Consider the following 16,352-nt stretch of genomic DNA (forward strand, 5'->3'; position numbering starts at 1 on the left):
TAGTACGTTTTGTGTACTTAACTGTTATTTTATACTAATGCATTCAGGTGCTGATGTTTTTTTCTAACTCGGGTCCAGAAATCTAAAATAATGGTTATATATCAATGAAGTAGAAAATATACTATCCAAACCGATCTTGTGTAGGATTTTTTTTCTTACTTCCTGTTTATAACAGCCTAGGTCATGAAAAATAAATTGTCAGATTATTAATGCATAATCCACTTTTAAAACACGTCTTAAAACCCATTTTTATCCTTTGACTTTTAACTCCAGGGAGACTTAGTTTCTTTGCCTGGTCTTATTCTCTTTTATTTTATTTTATTCCTATTTACTTGCTTTTTTTTATTTTATTGTTTTTACAATGTTTTTCTTTTATTTGTCTGTATTTACTTATCTGTTTTTATCATTTCATTTTTGATCTACCTGTACAGCACTTTGTCTGCAGCTGTGGTTGTTTAAAAGTGCTCTATAAATAAAGCTGGTATGGTATGGTATGGTATGGTATGGTATGGTATGGTATGGTATGGTATGGTATGGTATGGTATGGTATGGTATGGTATGGTATGGTATGGTATGGTATTATCCATCAGTCGAATAAAAGTAGGTGAGAAAGACCTAAAAAGCAAAACCTCCTTTTTTTAGTGAAGTGTAGACGTATAAAAATATCAAAATGTATTTTTCGGTTGCAGTACAAATTTCCATAACTTCTGTTGGTTCTTGAATGCAACGGCAGCAAGCACCACCCTTTTATTTTATTTAATTTTTTAGTGTCACAGTTTGTTGCGTTCACAGCGCTCGCAGTTTGACAACTTCCTGGAGACGCAGCCGTTACTAGCACCAAGCCAGCCTTTAGTGGCTTTAGACTGACGGATCAAAATGACGAATAAGAGAATAAGGATGAAGACGACGTAAAATCAGTTGTTTATTTCTTGTCAGTACGCTGTGGGATCTTTAAATCAGAGGCATTCAGGGGCCGCTGTTAGTAAGGAGCAGTCGCTAACGTTAGCAGTAACTTTGATTTATCGAGCATCATGATGTCGTCCAGTTACAACGCCAAAGACGAGGATGGACATATCACCGTGTCCGGGCCTGGAGGTGGCTCTCTGCGGAGCAAGAAGCCCGAAAACACTGCCTTCAAGCAGCAGAGACTCCCCGCCTGGCAGCCCATCCTCACCGCTGGCACCGTGCTCCCTGCCTTCTTCATCATCGGACTCATCTTCATCCCCATCGGCATCGGCCTGTATGTGACATCCAACAACATCAAGGAGTTTGAGGTGAGGTTTAATAAAACACAGTGGCACCTGGACTAAAGATTTAATGCATGTCATTCCTCATAACAACATAATTTTAACTTCCACGCAGTTAGCTTTTAGACCGTTAACACCAATTCCCCCTTTAAAAATGTTAAACTTTTTTTTAAACCTTGCCTTTAAAAAATTCAAGGCCGATTCAGAACAACCTTCAATACTTTCTTACACTCCAAGAGCTACATGTAAAATCGGCTGCAAATTAAACCTTATTTTAACATAATTATACTAAAATTCTTGACATTGTTTGGTAAAGAATAATAATGCATCATGCATTATTATCGTTATAATCCATATTTAGTCGGGTTTTTACGCTATAAGTCAAAGAGAAATTATAAGAAAAATGTGTTTGACCAATTTTATATTTTCCATGGCAAAGATAAATGGTTATGTGTTAAATATTCATACAAGTCTCAGAAATTAAATGCATGTGTTGGTTTACTTATCATAACTTGATATTCATCAGCCATTGAGCCGTGAATTAGAATTTAGTTTTTTACAATGCGTTTGACAATTTTGTGAGGTTTTTTCTTCCTTTTTTTTGCACTTAAATTTTTTTCTGTCATATATAAAAACATTGCATCTACTGTTAATTTCTGCCCACAGATTGATTACACCGGCGTTGACATGTCCAGTCCCTGCTTCAACTGCTCACAGAGCTACACCTGGAACAGCACCAGACCCTGCACCTGCACGATCCCCTTCTACCTGGAGCAGCCATATGAGGTGAGGGGAATGTTGTTTGATATAAATCTTAAACTTAAGGAGGTGAAGGTGTGGCATATTTTATATTTTAAATTTCTTATCATCAGGGAAATGTCTACATGTATTACGGCCTCTCAAACTTCTATCAAAACCACCGCCGCTACGTGAAATCCAGAGATGACAGCCAGCTGCACGGAGACATGGAATCCTTGCTGGTAAATCACACTGCAGATGATGATGTATGTCAGACTCCGATGTAAACTCATTCAAATGAGGCTTACTTTGATCAGCCAAAATTTGCCTCTCATTTGTTTCTTGGTATCCGGACTCTCTTAAGTCAGTCTGGACACAAATTTAAGAAATTAAACAGATTTAAACAAGATCTTGTAACTCTTTCTCATCTCCATCATTTACAGAGACCCAGTAAGGAGTGTGAGCCGTATGCTACACACAACAACAAACCAATCGCTCCATGTGGAGCCATCGCCAACAGCATGTTCAACGGTAAGTCAGCTTCCTTCCCCAAAAAGAGATCAGATGTAAAACTCTTTTTTACCTATTATCTCATCTCTCTTATACCACAGACACATTGGAGCTTTTTTTCAATGACCCGAATGGCACAAAGGTCCAGATTCCTCTGGCAAACACAGGCATCGCCTGGTTTACCGACAAGTATGTGAAGTTTAAGAACCCTGGAGGAGACAATGCAAACCTCACTGCTGTTTTCCAAGGTATCAGCAGCAACTTTGTCCTTGAGTTAGCTAAATGTTGGGGAGGAAGAAGGTTCCTTGTCACATCAGAGTATAAAACTCAAAGTGCAATCAGTCTGCAACAAACTATAAATCTGAAACTTAAAATTACTGTTGATGGAAAATTAACAGAGTAGCTTCTCCAGCTTTAAAAGTCTAAAATCAGAGAGAAGCTTTGAGTCATGTCTGACATTTAAACGTGTTCAGTTTTATTAAGTTAAGTGTTAATGTTATTTCAGGGACCACGAAGCCGGTGAACTGGCGTAAACCTGTTTACGAGCTGGACAAAAACGCCTCCAACAACGGCTTCATCAACGAGGACTTTATTGTGTGGATGAGAACAGCTGCTCTGCCGACTTTCCGCAAACTCTACCGCACCATTAAGGACTCCAGGATGGTTCCAACTCTGCCCCAGGGAAACTACACCCTGGAGGTTGTCTACAGTATCCTTTAAGTGGGATTGACCACATAATGCTCCTAAAACTGCTGAAGAGGTTTTTGATTTATGAGTTGATTGTCATGAGCTTTGGGTAGGGACTGAAAAATTAGATGACAGATGTTTGCAACTGAAATCAGCTTCCTCCAAAAGGTTTCTCAGCTCAACCTTGGAGGTTTTGGCATCTGAATGGCTCCCTTTTCTGCAAACATACAGGTGAGGGAAGACCCTTTTTAACAGAAGAGAAAAAGACTTGAAGCATTTGAATTTCCAAGTGATGAGTCCAGATTTCATTGCATTTTCTGGAAAAAAGCTTTTTATAGCATTATAGTCTATTCAGAAACCCAAATTCATCGTTTATGTCCTGGAAAAGCCTTGAAATTTCCTTGAATCGAGTTACGCAGAAAAGAAATGTCAACAAAAGCCTTCTGCTTTACATCGAACAGATTTTCTTTTAAATGCATCCTTCAATTAGCTAGTTTCCACCCTTCACCCTCTGAATCCAGATTATCCCGTCCGCAGCTTTGAGGGCAGGAAGCGGATGATCCTGAGCACCATCTCCTGGATGGGAGGAAAGAACCCATTCCTTGGCATTGCCTACATCACCGTAGGCTCGGTCTGCTTCTTCCTGGGAGTCGTGCTGCTCGTCGTTCATCACAAATGTGGCAATCGCAACAACAGCGCTGACATTTCTAACTGAGACGCTGGCTGCATTCCGACTCACCTCTGCAGCTAACACATTGACAAGACGGGTAGATGAGTTTAAACATGTTATATCCTTGTCGGCCTCTCGGAGAGCCTATCACAGTTTCAGGGTTTGGCAGTGGCTGGTTATTTGCCAAAGGGAACAGAAAGAAGCCAAAAACTTGCAGCCACAGCCGTCAACTTTTGAGGGAGTCTCCTTCCATGTGTCACATGATCCACTGCCTTCAAATCACAAAGTTAAAGCAAGACCTAAAGAAGAGGCTTTATAAAGTAGGATTATGAGGATTTTAACTTGTTGCAGGTGAGCTGTAGTTTTGCCAATCTGCATGCTAGGAAGCAGAGATGTTATGTGATCATCGAGCTACTGGCTCGTCTTTGTGCCTCGTTTTGTCCGCGACATCACCCAACTTTTAAACTGAAATAATGCTTCTACTGTGATGTAGCTCGATGTAAATAACACAATATGTTTTGGGGGTGGGGGAGCTGTGATATGAAAGCTTTACTTGTTTTATATTTCTTTCAAAGTTTTAAGAATCGTTGAGTGGAAAGCCAGAAGTTGCACGTCGGAGCTCAGGGTTTTGGGGTCTGAAGCTGTCTGTCTCGGTTTGAAAAAATATCCATGCAAGCGTGTTTGAAACTACTGCAGAAATTAACACAGTGATGCTGTTTCATTAATGTAATTCACATGCAATGATACAAGAAAAATAACACAGCATGATAAAACTGTAACACAGTTTGACCAAATACATGTACAGATACACTGCTTGGATCTAATCTAATGCACATAGCTGTTTGTACACATATCTTGCCACTAACAGCAGCTCTGTAAGAGTTAAAACACTGTAAATAAATGCATGTTAACTGTTTTGTGTAAAAACATGTTCTAAAACATTTCAACAAGCTGTGTTGTTAATTGCCAATCTGTGAAACACTGGACTGGACATTTCTTTTGATACTCCATCTGTATTGTTGTTGCTTTGAAGAATAAAATTGTCATTTCAAACTAAGCAGGTTTTTCTGACTCACCCGGGATGAGAATACAATTTTACTCAAGTCCTCATGATACTGCTGCTCTGAAGTAGGCTCAGAAATAATTTGGAGGAAATTAAATTAATGATAGAGCCTAAAGTAATTAAGGATATGTTTATGATGGCAGAAGAAAGTTAGTATGGTGGCCTGAAAGTGCAAAACGCAACAAGTTAGACAAGATGATACAACACCAGGAAAGAAATCAGAAACACAAGAAAGAAGAAGTGATAGGGATTATTGCTCCTTGGACAAATGTACCTGTTCGTCTTCATTCAGTGACTGGTACATACCTTCAAACAGGAACATACCTTTTGAAATTTCTATTTGGATTGTTTTCTTTTCCTTTTTCCTTTTTCCTTTCTCTTTTCTTTTGCATTCTCTTTGTGTATTCTTTTTTGGTTTATGTTCTTTTTTGTATTTTTTTGTTCTCTTTTGTATACTTTTTGGTTTTCTTTTGGTTTTGTATTCATTTTTCTTTATTTTTCTTCTTTTGTTTGTGTTTCCCTTTTCCTTTCTTTTTTTTCTCACTCTAAAAATTTGTTGTGGGGCTCTTAGAACAACTCCTATTTCAATTCTGCTGGTTGAAATGGGGGAGTCTCCTCTAAGTATAAGGAGAGATAAGCTTGGGCTACATTATTGTTATAAAGCATTTACTATTAAAAAAATATTCATCTGCTAAATATCTTTTGGAAGACTGTTGGTATTTCTTTTTTGGAATTTAAAGGAGGTCAAATTTTCTTAGTCCTATCAAAAAGCTAGCTGAGACCTTTGGGCTAGAAAAAGACAGGGTGAGCCCCTGTCCCTGTCTGGTTTATGCCTGAACTCGAGGTTCAATTATCTTTCCTTGGAAACTAGAGGAAAAATTACAAGGTCAAAGGTTAGTCTCTAAAAAGTCAATGTCCAATTAAAAAAAAAAAAAAAGAGGTTCAGTGGATCCAGTATTTGGAAAGGCTGGCTTCGAAGTGTTTGAGGCAAACTCTTATAGTAGACAGACCATCTGGGTATCCAACAAGTTGTCTATCTTTTCTACTTTACTCCTAGGAATCTTGTGAGTGTTAGACCCCTTAAAAGCCTTGTTTGTTCAGATTCTAGAGCTGCCTTGTTAGCAATGAAGAATGGAGCTACAGGTGATAGGATGGTGCTATCTTGACTCGCAGTATGGCCAGTAACCTTAAAACAGTAGTCAAGAACCCAGATGGTCTCTGCCAGCGTGAGAAGTTGGAGACATCACAGGATGGACTGTTATAAAGGTGCGGATCTAAACCTAATTGATAACTATAGCCTGTGGAGGGCAGCATTACACTATCTAGTGTACCGACTGCCGGAATTCCATTCGGCAAAGAAGAAGAATAAAGCGGAAGTCTAGTTTTCCGGTGTCCTTGTGTGACAGAGGCTGAAGCTAACGCAGAATTAGGATGAACAGACACATATTTGTGAGTTTCTACGCATTTTAAAGCGTTTGTTCCCTTCTATACTTGTCTTCGAACTATTAAGGCAAATATGTGTTCGATAAATTAGCGAGGAAAGCAAAGGAAGGATGTGTTTAGGTGAAAATGTTAGCTCGGGGTCACAGCCAGGTAACGCTGTGATGCTGAGTTAGCATTAGCTTAGCTTCAGGACTACTTTAACGTGTCTTCTGTCGTCTCTGAGTGGATGCAGTCTGATTTAAAGACAAACTACAGCCTTTACTTGAGGTAAATACACCCTTAATTTGATTTCACGAGTGATGACTTTAGCTTTCTTTGCTGTTCACAGGCGCTCCAGCAGGTGGCGCGGCGAACCATCGCCAGCTCGGCCCGCCGTCAGGTTGACAACAAAGTCCCCCAGAAACAGAAACTGTTTCAGGTAAAGAGATTATGAAGTGCTAAGATATACATTTTATCAATAACACTTGCTATATCAGGTGGGTTAATGAACCTATAAAGTGCTGGAAAGTGAAAAATAACCGTGGAAGCTGCATTTATATCAGAGGTACACGTGACTTTACCTCCTATGAACTTCTGTTCAGGGTACCAAATTGTTCCTTCAGCCCATTTATGTAAATGATCCATGTGACACGTTTAGTCCTGTAAAGAATTGGCTAAATAATTTGTAAAAGTATGGAAAGTCAAACCTGTCTTTGTCCAGATTTGAGAGATTTCATCAATAGTAAGTTGTTTTATAACGTGTCAGACCAAATGACCCTAAATAGACTTCTAGACTATATCCATAACCCTGTTTTGAGTCACACATGTATTGCTCTTTATTTAAACCTATTATTTGCAGTTCAATTCCAAGACATTTTCTTATCGTGTCTTTTCAGTTGTCTCCTGATTTTAGAGGCTCTCTTTCACTTCTTGCTCAGTAGTAGTAGTGACTTGTCTCGGGTACCTTAGACAGCATTTACAGAGTACTGTAAAGTAGGGTTACACACACACACCAAGAGTCACTCAGATTGGTTTCATGATTTTTCAGTTAAAAAAAAAGTAAATTAAACATCAATAAATCCTGACACTTTGTTTACATGTCGGTTTGCCACCATGGCAGGAGAGAAAAACGTTTTGCTGCACAGCTGAGCTGCTAAATTCTGAAAGTATTGTGAAAACTTGACTTGTGACCATGCTGCCTTGAAAACATCTGCACTTTAGGAAAGAAGTATCCCGAGAGAAATTAGCTTTCTTGTAGCCTAACATGAAACCCCTGACATGATATTTAGACTGAAGTCTCCCTGTTGAAACTTAAGAGCACCTTAAGGACCTTCTGTTGGAAATGCAGCTTGATACTAGAATTTGAGCTCCTCATAAATGATTTTTAATGTGTTACTATTAATTTTTTTTCCACTCTGGACAGGATGTTTGTTAAACTTAATATTGTTATCAGGCATTCAGAATGACTCATGTTTCATTTCTTCAGTGGTGGTTCTCCCCTTGAAGCCCTGAAAACTCAGTTATTTTATCTCCAAAGATAAGTGGCCTGTATGTGGAAGAGCTCTAACTGAGTGGAGTACTCATTAATTCTGCATGTTGAATTCTGTCTGACCTGCAGTAAACCTAACACCTAGAAACACTTTGAGCTTTATCTGCACAAATGGCCTCTTCAGGAAAACAGAATTTGATGGTTTGCAAATTATTTAAACACCTGAAAGTACTATTTTCTCATCAACCTATAATTTGCACAGCTTTAAATACCTGACTCAGGCTAAACAAACTAGTTTCCCAACCAGTTTGTCCTAACACTGCTCTGACTGCTGGAATATGCTTTTATAACCTGTAATGATTAAATCTAGCCTGCATGAGGAGCTGTAGAGACCACAGAATCACGGCTATGTCTCTTATTCCTCTGAATCTAAAGTTATGAATGAAAAAGCACAAAATTCACAAAGGTGCACATTTCCTACAGGTCGATATGATTCTGAAGAAAAAAACTAGATGTTAAAATCCTAAATGCAACGATTCTTCATAGTCATAACTTGTTTAATGATTTGAGTTAAAACTTGAGGTGTAGGGTGAAAGTTGATGGGATGTGCTGTCCGTTACATGTTGTGTTTTTAATATTTTCTACCTTTTTTTTGTTTGACATTTAAAAAAATGAGCACAGGTAGTTTTCTTTGATAAATAAATCTCAAGTAAACACACCACCATCAGTAGACTCCATGTCCCCCCCTCGGTGGTTTCCAATGAAGATTTTGGGGAAAAAAAGGGTACTAATTGGGGATGGAACGGTTTACGAAAAAGAATCCGAACCATTCAGTTTACTTGACTTGGTTCAGACTCATGCATTGTTTGGCTCATGTGTTTTTTCCCTTTGTATTACTACTCAGTTTGGAGCATGTGTAGTTCTGATCAAGGTGAAGGAGAACAGCAGGACACCTGTAGAGGGAGGTGTGTGTTGTGTAGTCTACATGGCGAATAGAGAAGACAGTCAAGGTTAGAGGATGTACCTGTAGCATTGTATGGTTCTGCTGTCTGGGAGCACTTAAGATTCAGTGTGAGCTCTGATGATGGTGGTGAAAGTGTTGGATAGGACCATGACTGAGTTGCCAACTTAGAGACTTTGTCACTTTATTTAATGACTTTTCAGACCTCTCTTGCAAGTATTTTTGCAGGCAACAGCTCTCGCAACTTTTCTGGAGTTTGGAGAATCTGAGGTTAAAGCATGTTTTGATCTCTTCAATGGGCAGTGTGTGTGAGTCCCTCCCCTATCCAGGACACAGACAGACAGTTCTCCTCACTCACAGCAGATGAAATCACACAAGTGTGTCTCATTGTGGTCACTTCTGCCGGTCCTTAGCCCAGATAGGGGAGGAGGGTTGATATTTTTACATAAAAAAGACAAGAATCAACAGGAGAAAGTTATTTTGTAGTCCTAAACATATTCATGATGTTGTGTTTTACCTGCTCTCTGTCTCTCCCAAGTTATTTCCCTCTTCTACAGAGTCCATGACAATTACATGCAAATGGATAATCATGCAAAATAGACAGCAGAGTCATTTAGTGACTTTTAGTGACTTCTGGGACAGCCAATAGTGACATTCCTTACTAAGGAGGAGCATGTTGACACTAGCAACGTTTCACCCAGCTTTAATGAGGTTTCAAATGGGAAACAGCCTCATTCTTTCAGGTTTTTCATGACTATCCATGACAGAATTGATTAAAATAATCTGTTAAGAGTGGATTGTTAGGGTACATGGTAATCTGGGGTGTTAAAAACGACCGCATTGTACACCAAACTGGATCAAAAACCAAGACCACAAAACTGCGATAAGAACCAAACAGTGGTTTTTGTAAACCGTTCCATCCCTAGTGTCTGGGTGTTGGTGCTGTTAAAGGTAATGTCACACAGTTCAACTTTGTGGCTGTTTGTTCTCTGTCCCTTTGAATAAAAAAACAGAGAATATGCGTTTTCTGTCTGGGTATTTAGGATTTGTCTGTTCCTCTGTACGATCAACTCTCCCTGCACCTCAAGGCTTGGTTGATTTCATTTTTTTTGTAAATTGATTTGGTCAAATAGCTTCTACAGCTGCTGTTAACTGCATTTTTGCAAATGAAGTCAAGGATTTTGAGGTATCACTGTCACGTTTCTCTGTAGTAAGATCCTCATCGTGTGTATGTCCTGCAGGAGGATAATGGGATGCCGATTCACTTAAAAGGAGGCACTTTGGACGCGCTGCTGTACAGAACCACGATGGTTCTCACTGTTCTGGGTAAGAAACCCTCCTTCAGAACAAAACATCCAAAACTTTTCTTCTTTGTTATTAGCATGTACAAATACTCACATTTTGAAGCATTACTAATCCAACAACTTCTCAAATTTTATGGTCACATTTAAGGTTAAAATTTCATCTGCTGATAACAGAACAACTCTTTAATTTTGTGTCACATTGTTTTTGCCGTCTACCTGAAATAAGCTTTAAAGTTTCCTCTGTCCCTTCATTTTAATCTAACCCTGCTGACTTGTTTTCTTTCAGGTACAGGATACGTGGTGTATGAGCTGTTTAATGCAGCGTTCCCCCAGAAGAAAGATTAACAACTCTTCTTCTTCTTCTTCCTCCTCTTCGTCTGCAGCCGTTTACTTCACTCTGACCCGGCCAGCCGCTCTATATTGTAAAAAAGAGAAATCCTCCGTGTGTTAGTCGTCACGCTGGGATATTGTTTCATGTTCATGGGATCAATATTTATTTTTCTTGTACACTCTGATGACCTGAGGATCAATAAAAACAGCCTCTCATGACCAAAATGTGTCTCTTATTTCTCTAATCTGGGGAAAACTTTCTGAGGTGTTTCTGAACAGGAGTGGATCATGAACTCATCATTTAAAAAGAAATGACACATGATATTGTGAACACTGAACATTAATATTGCCTTTTTGACCCTTAAACATGAGAAAGGATCATGAGATGTGTTTGAATACTTGATTAAAAAACTGCCTGTCTGCAAACAAAAGCAAGAACCTTGCTCACTCTGGTCTGTGTCACATGTTCAATCAAAATCTCTGCCTTTTTTTTTGTATAAAGCATCTGCAAAAATACTTTTTTTATTTACATTTATGAAACTGTCATCGTTACTTCCTTTTGTTGGAGTGCTTCTGCATTTCTTGCTGCTTTACTGCCCCCTCAGGCCAGTAAAAGAATATAAAACCAAAGGTCAGTTCTCCCTGTAATCATTCTATTTTACCCAAAGAGTCCTTATAGGTGGAACCAGGAACCTATTGAAGAACTCTGTTCATTCAGACAACAGGAACTTAAGTCTAAATTTAGCACCTGGGTAATTTCCTGCAATGCTGAATGATTCTGATTTCTGATTGGCAAACAGTGGCTGTGTTTTTATTTCATCCACAATAACTTGACACTTTCCCTGTAACAATTTTGTGTTTAGGTTTGTGCGGATGCCTTTTTGTGTGTGTGACATAACTCAAACTCAATATGGTTTGAAAGGGAAGTCAAAAGTAGAAAAAGTAACACCTAATCTGAACCAAGCCTTCTGTAAATTACATGATTTCTGCTCCAGAGGAAAACACACCAATGTGTTTTTCTGTCACTAGAGGGCGATGTTTACAAAGAAATCTGCAGTCCGTCGCTTTCGGAGTGACATAATCTGGATGAAATCCTTCTAAACGGATCCTTCTGACCTGAACCTGCTCACAGGTCAACAACCACCCCCTACTGTCATCAGAAAACAAACGTTAGAGTTACAGAAGAAGAACTTATCTTCCTGAATAGACCTCATGCTCCTCTGTGGTCTGGATCCAGAGTGGATTCTTAGTGTTGTCTGTTTTTATTTAACACAGAGAGTAAAAAGAGAGACAGCCTGAGGCCTGTTCAGATATCAGTCCACACCCACCACACATCATTTAACACTTTATTGTCAGCAAATGAGCTGTATGCTTAAACTCTGCTCAGGAATCACATTCAACATGCATCAAGAGTGACAGCGAACACCCTGCTGATCAGACTATTAGACTATTAGTGTCAGGATTAAAGTCCAGATCCATGTCAGATTATTGATCAGCAGCCAGGAAGAGGAGGACACAAGCAGATATTAGTTTACAGGAAGGCTCTTTGATCGTGCTCGTAACGGATTCATAATTCTGATGCTCTTCAGGAAGTTTTGAACAAGAAGAAACAACAAGTTTTAACTTTTTATTCAAAGTTTTGAGACTTTGAGGCACAATGAGACTTTGGTTTATGTAAACTTTAGGGATTCACACAGAATTTTAGGAATTTAATGAATTAAGGATTGAGTAAACTTGCAAGTTTTTGGGTCTCTTGCCAAATAATTTGTTCGAGGGCTGAAATGAGCAAAGACAGTGCTCAAATTGCTTGTTCATACACATAAAAAATGTTAAAAATGATGATTTCGGAGCACTTTTGTGCATTTTCAATCCTAAAATCCTAAAAAAATGAACATTTTCAGGTAGGAAGACACATTTTGTGACACTGAAAGAGTTTTGGGGGATGGTAAAGTTTAAATTACAATAATATGCAAAATTTGGGAATTATTTTATGCAATAACTGCCTGAAGTGCCAGATTTTTGACACAAGGATGATGCTATAACTGGTTTTGTAATCAGCAGATTTGGGTGTTAAAGGCCAGATTCTGTTATTGTCATATTTACCTTCTCTGAGAGTGGATTTAGTGACTCCAGACAGCTTTTCCTGGAAGCTCCAAATCTAATGAGGGGGTGAAATTACTAATCGGGATCTGCTCTTGGAGAAATGTGGCTAATGTTTAAGTTTTAAAGCGAGATCATGGAAGGAATTTTAAATCTGTAACATCCTCAGTGTGTTTCTTTTTTCATTCTAACCTCCTGCAGAACAGAGCTTTGAGAAGTTTCTGGAGCGAGATGGTTTTTCCTTAAGTCATGACAACTGTTTCTGCTCCATTTAATCCCTTTGACCACTCCAGAAACTTCTGTTCCGTTCCTGACTGATGCGTTAAAGAGGAACAGTCTGTCTTGGGGTTTAGTTTACTAGCAGTGTAATATTTTCCCGTTGATTCACAAAATGAAAAAGGGGGTAAAAATGTCTCCCACTTTCCTTCCAGTGATCCCCCCTCTTCCCGAAAAGCAGCTCTGCGCTGCTGTCTCCTCACGGCCGGGACGCACAGAAGCCCTCCATCACCGGAAAGGAATGCACAAACTATGTAAAAGTTTCCGAGTGTGTCTGTGCATGTGTGTGTGTTTGTGTGTGTGTTCGTCCCCTGCGCGCGTGTCTCCCTGCGCTCAGAGAGGTTACGCATCATTTTTTGGCCCGGCTGGATGTCGTAAGAGCTCGCGGCGGGGCAGGCAAAGCTGGGAGCAGCCCCCCTGTTAAGTAGCAGATTGTGTGGAGACTCTTCCCACTTGGAAAGAGGCTCGCCGACGCGTCTGGGAACCAAAACCCGCGGAGCTCTCCGACTTCAACACCGGACCACCTCACTCTCCCTTTTTTCTCAGGTTGGAGGTCTACAACTAAGACTTACACCTGTTTTTTGTTTTTACTCCCGAATTATCAAAGAATTTCAACCGTCTCCTCTTTAGGTCAGTCCTGCATGAGCTTTTGGATTTATTTTTTTGCAAGTTCTCATTAATTGATTGTGTTCCAAACGTTAATATGACAAATAGATCACATTTTTATTGCATTTCAAGGGGCTGTGCTCATCTCCAGTTCTTATACTTTGAATATTTTGAGAGTTTCCAACCAATTTCAAGCGGATTATCTTCATAAATCTGTGGATTTTATCTGTGGAGTGCTGTGCGTAATTGCGCACGACACCAGGATTTAAAGCTCGTTTATTGTGGATTGTGGAAGAATTTTTTTCTCCAGTAGGTTGGTAATATCTCATCTGCAGAGGTGTTGAATACTGGAGTGGACGTTTTTCGATCTAATTCAAGATAATTTATTGTGCTTCTGGAAGATTATAGGGCAGAATTTGACGCGTAAAGGAGATTTGGCTATGTGCGTCTTTTCCATGATGTTATAGAGTTTTGTTTGTTTTTAAGGCATTTGATTGTTTATCTGTGGAATCAACTTTTGGGATATTTTTGTGCCTGCAGTCTGATGGTGTTTGGCTAAGTACAGAGAAGTTTGTTAAAGCACAAGGTTCATGGAAAGTTGACTTTTGAAATATTACATACTGGAAGTTGTGTTTTTAGAGCATTTAAACCAATCACTAATGCCGGGTGTAGTTTTAAGCTGAAATAGATAACCTTACGTTAAACTAGCAAATAAGGTCATGAAAAATTAACTTTGATGAAGCTCTGAGCTGTGGTGCTGCTGCTCATCTTATAACCGCCTCTTTTGTGTCTCTCTCAGCTTCATTCATGTGCTGCTGAGCCAGAGGAAGCTGAAGATGAAGAGCAGGCTGTCTCTGGCGGTGGCTGCCCTCTTGGCACTGCTGCTGTTCTCCTCTCAGGCCCAGAGTCAAGGTAAAGCTGCTGCTTCTCCTCCTCTTCTCTGTGATCCAACACATCTGACTCAGTCTCTTCACCTCTGCCTTCTCTTTCTTCCAACGTGATGCTGAATATTTAGCCTCAATAAAAAAAATCACACAGAGAAAGCCAATGTGTCTGTGAATTGTTTTGTTTGATCTGATTTGCCTTTCAGCCTCTGTTTGACCTGTTTTTTTTTCCCATCCAGATCATTTCAGTTTCCTTCAGGAATTTGTGAGATGTCCTTTGTAGGAGAAAAAAAACAGCCTCTGTTTCAAATATCTGGTTTGAATTTGTTTAAAGGAGCTTTTCTTCCAAAGCAGGAGCAGTTCTGAAGCCGTGGATGAAATAAGGTTAGGGGAGAAATGTGTCTAAGGCTTAAAAAGAAGAACTTAATCTGGCCTCAGGCTGGTGGAGACAAATCTGAGACATATTTAGGCTTTTGGCCTTAAGAGTCAAAGTTTTCCTTAGATTTTGCAATTGAAATTTGAGTGAAATTGACAACCATTTGTCTTCATAAAGAGAAATGTGCAAAAAAAACTTTATGGAGCCACAACATAGGCGTGTATTTAATCACTACCTGCCTCCCATGTGAGGCTGTGCAGTTTAAATAATCGGGCATCCTTCCATCCTCACAGATGCAGTTCATCTTTGATCCACTAGGAGGAGCCCTCACACAAAACCAGACCTTTTTTTTCACAACAGCCAACAATTCTCCAGTTTCAGAAAAGAAAAAAGCCCATGCGGCACCTGGCCAAGTTTCCTCCCTACGTCCTCTCTCCTGATGGAACGGAAAGACAAAATATGAGTTTCACATTATTTTCCAGAGTCTGAGAGGGAGACAGACGCAGAGAGACAGAGGGAGAATCTGCTCCTCTGCTGCATGCCTCTGGGTTTCCTCTCAGACTGAAAAAAGTGCAGTAAAAACTCATCAAACCATCAGAGAGAGGAGGAGAACTTTTCTTTTCTGACCTTCTGTGACCCACTTAAACGTCCCCTGAGAGGCCCTCCAGGAGTCACGGCATCCTAATGGGGTCGTATACAACCTGCTTCAGTTTGACAGGCTGGGGCTGGAGTCACAGGTTCAAACACCTGAAAAGAAAACGAAGACCCTTCCTGCTTTAAACTGCTTTAAGTGAAAGTTTCGAGCAGAGGCATGTGTGTAGGTGTGTGTGCGAGAGAAAGAGGAGTGTTTTTTTATTTTGGTCGATTGGAAACAGAAGCAGCCGCCCGTCGACCCTGAATTGACTCACCAGGTTGGTCGATCCTCCATTTTTGACGTCCTGTCCCCCTCCCAGTCAAGCCTGGACCCTGAGTCCTGGCTTCACGACAATATTTTACAGTGATATTCTTCACCCTGCACTAACAGACAAACTGGTTGGTGGTACAGAAAGATAAGTTCACCTTTATTACCGCTTACGTTGCATTTCTTAGACCAAATTGTGTTTTTGTGCCTTACCTCAGGAGAATCTGTGCAGCTGTAGAGCTTCATAGAGATAGCTCAGATTACCATATATTAGCATTCCTGAAGCATGGAAAGATAAATAATTGGACACACCTGTGTCACCTGTTAGATTATCTTCTAGGAGAAAAGTGTCCGATCAGTCACAAAACGTTTTAGGTATCCAGAAAGATACTGTGATGCATCGATGAAAAGACTGAAATAAGAAGTTGTTTTTTTTTTTTTTGAGAAAATGTGTTTGATAAATTTAGGTGTCGCTTTCTCTCCATTATACTCAGTTTTCCTCACCGATAACTTTCCCTTTTCGAGGATGACAAGCTAATAATGACTATTTTAAATTGAAAAACACAGTTTACTTCCGGTTTTTCATCATACGCACCGGAAACACTCGCTATCAAGGTAGTCAGACTTGTTTAGTTTTTGATATTTGAGGGATTTCTTTATACTTCAGTTTTTAAGATATTCAAGTCTTGCATTCAAGCTAGCAAAACCCTCTGAAGCAGCTAGTACTTGTAGGTAGCGTGACCTTCTGTTACCAACCCCAACCTGAAGAAAATCACTCTAAAATATTC

The 16,352-nt window shown here is 39.7% G+C and overlaps 3 protein-coding genes and 1 long non-coding RNA gene across 5 annotated transcripts in view; 3 read left to right on the forward strand and 1 right to left on the reverse strand.

Annotated features, from left to right (window-relative positions):
- Positions 1-764: 764 nt before the first annotated feature.
- Positions 765-4,905, forward strand: LOC141802380 (cell cycle control protein 50A-like). Its single transcript, XM_074685931.1, has 7 exons — positions 765-1,274; positions 1,914-2,033; positions 2,120-2,227; positions 2,429-2,516; positions 2,597-2,743; positions 3,001-3,204; positions 3,704-4,905. Exons 1-7 carry the CDS (start codon positions 1,032-1,034, stop codon positions 3,895-3,897), a joined length of 1,104 nt encoding a protein of 367 aa, XP_074542032.1. The 5' UTR covers positions 765-1,031; the 3' UTR covers positions 3,898-4,905.
- Positions 4,906-6,209: 1,304 nt separating this feature from the next.
- LOC141801843 (cytochrome c oxidase subunit 7A2, mitochondrial-like) lies at positions 6,210-10,861 on the forward strand. The gene is made up of 4 exons (XM_074685147.1): positions 6,210-6,364; positions 6,687-6,776; positions 10,029-10,113; positions 10,378-10,861. Exons 1-4 carry the CDS (start codon positions 6,347-6,349, stop codon positions 10,434-10,436), a joined length of 252 nt encoding a protein of 83 aa, XP_074541248.1. The 5' UTR covers positions 6,210-6,346; the 3' UTR covers positions 10,437-10,861.
- Positions 10,862-12,795: 1,934 nt separating this feature from the next.
- col12a1b (collagen, type XII, alpha 1b) overlaps positions 12,796-16,352 on the forward strand; it is a 150,022-nt gene continuing 146,465 nt past the window's right edge. The window contains exons 1-2 of one of the 2 annotated variants that reach the window (XM_074684632.1): positions 12,796-13,427; positions 14,203-14,315. In XM_074684632.1, the coding sequence (XP_074540733.1) occupies positions 14,240-14,315 (76 nt within the window). In that variant the 5' untranslated portion in view covers positions 12,796-13,427; positions 14,203-14,239. Of the gene's footprint in view, positions 14,316-16,352 lie in introns of both variants that reach the window. The other variant, XM_074684633.1, reaches the window with a different exon arrangement.
- LOC141801557 (uncharacterized) lies at positions 15,025-15,851 on the reverse strand. The gene is made up of 4 exons (XR_012599405.1): positions 15,778-15,851; positions 15,572-15,692; positions 15,291-15,410; positions 15,025-15,099 (listed from the first exon to the last, which is right to left on the reverse strand). It is a non-coding gene; the product is annotated as an uncharacterized LOC141801557 (long non-coding RNA).

The sequence above is a fragment of the Halichoeres trimaculatus genome, unplaced genomic scaffold (assembly GCF_033239565.1).
Source record: "Halichoeres trimaculatus isolate MK-OKI-2021-1 unplaced genomic scaffold, fHalTri1.1 fHalTri1_scaffold_13, whole genome shotgun sequence".
Lineage (NCBI taxonomy): Eukaryota > Metazoa > Chordata > Actinopteri > Labriformes > Labridae > Halichoeres > Halichoeres trimaculatus.

What these genes read in the sequence shown, in the direction of transcription:
- LOC141802380 (XM_074685931.1), top strand. Translation starts at nt 1,032, where the DNA reads ATGATGTCGTCCAGTTACAACGCCAAAGACGAGGATGGACATATCACC. An exon ending in ACAACATCAAGGAGTTTGAG is followed by an intron (nt 1,275 to 1,913) that starts GTGAGGTTTAAT and finishes TTCTGCCCACAG; the next exon opens with ATTGATTACACCGGCGTTGA. An exon ending in CACCCTGGAGGTTGTCTACA is followed by an intron (nt 3,205 to 3,703) that starts GTATCCTTTAAG and finishes CTCTGAATCCAG; the next exon opens with ATTATCCCGTCCGCAGCTTT.
- LOC141801843 (XM_074685147.1), top strand. An exon ending in AGAAACAGAAACTGTTTCAG is followed by an intron (nt 6,777 to 10,028) that starts GTAAAGAGATTA and finishes TATGTCCTGCAG; the next exon opens with GAGGATAATGGGATGCCGAT. An exon ending in GATGGTTCTCACTGTTCTGG is followed by an intron (nt 10,114 to 10,377) that starts GTAAGAAACCCT and finishes GTTTTCTTTCAG; the next exon opens with GTACAGGATACGTGGTGTAT.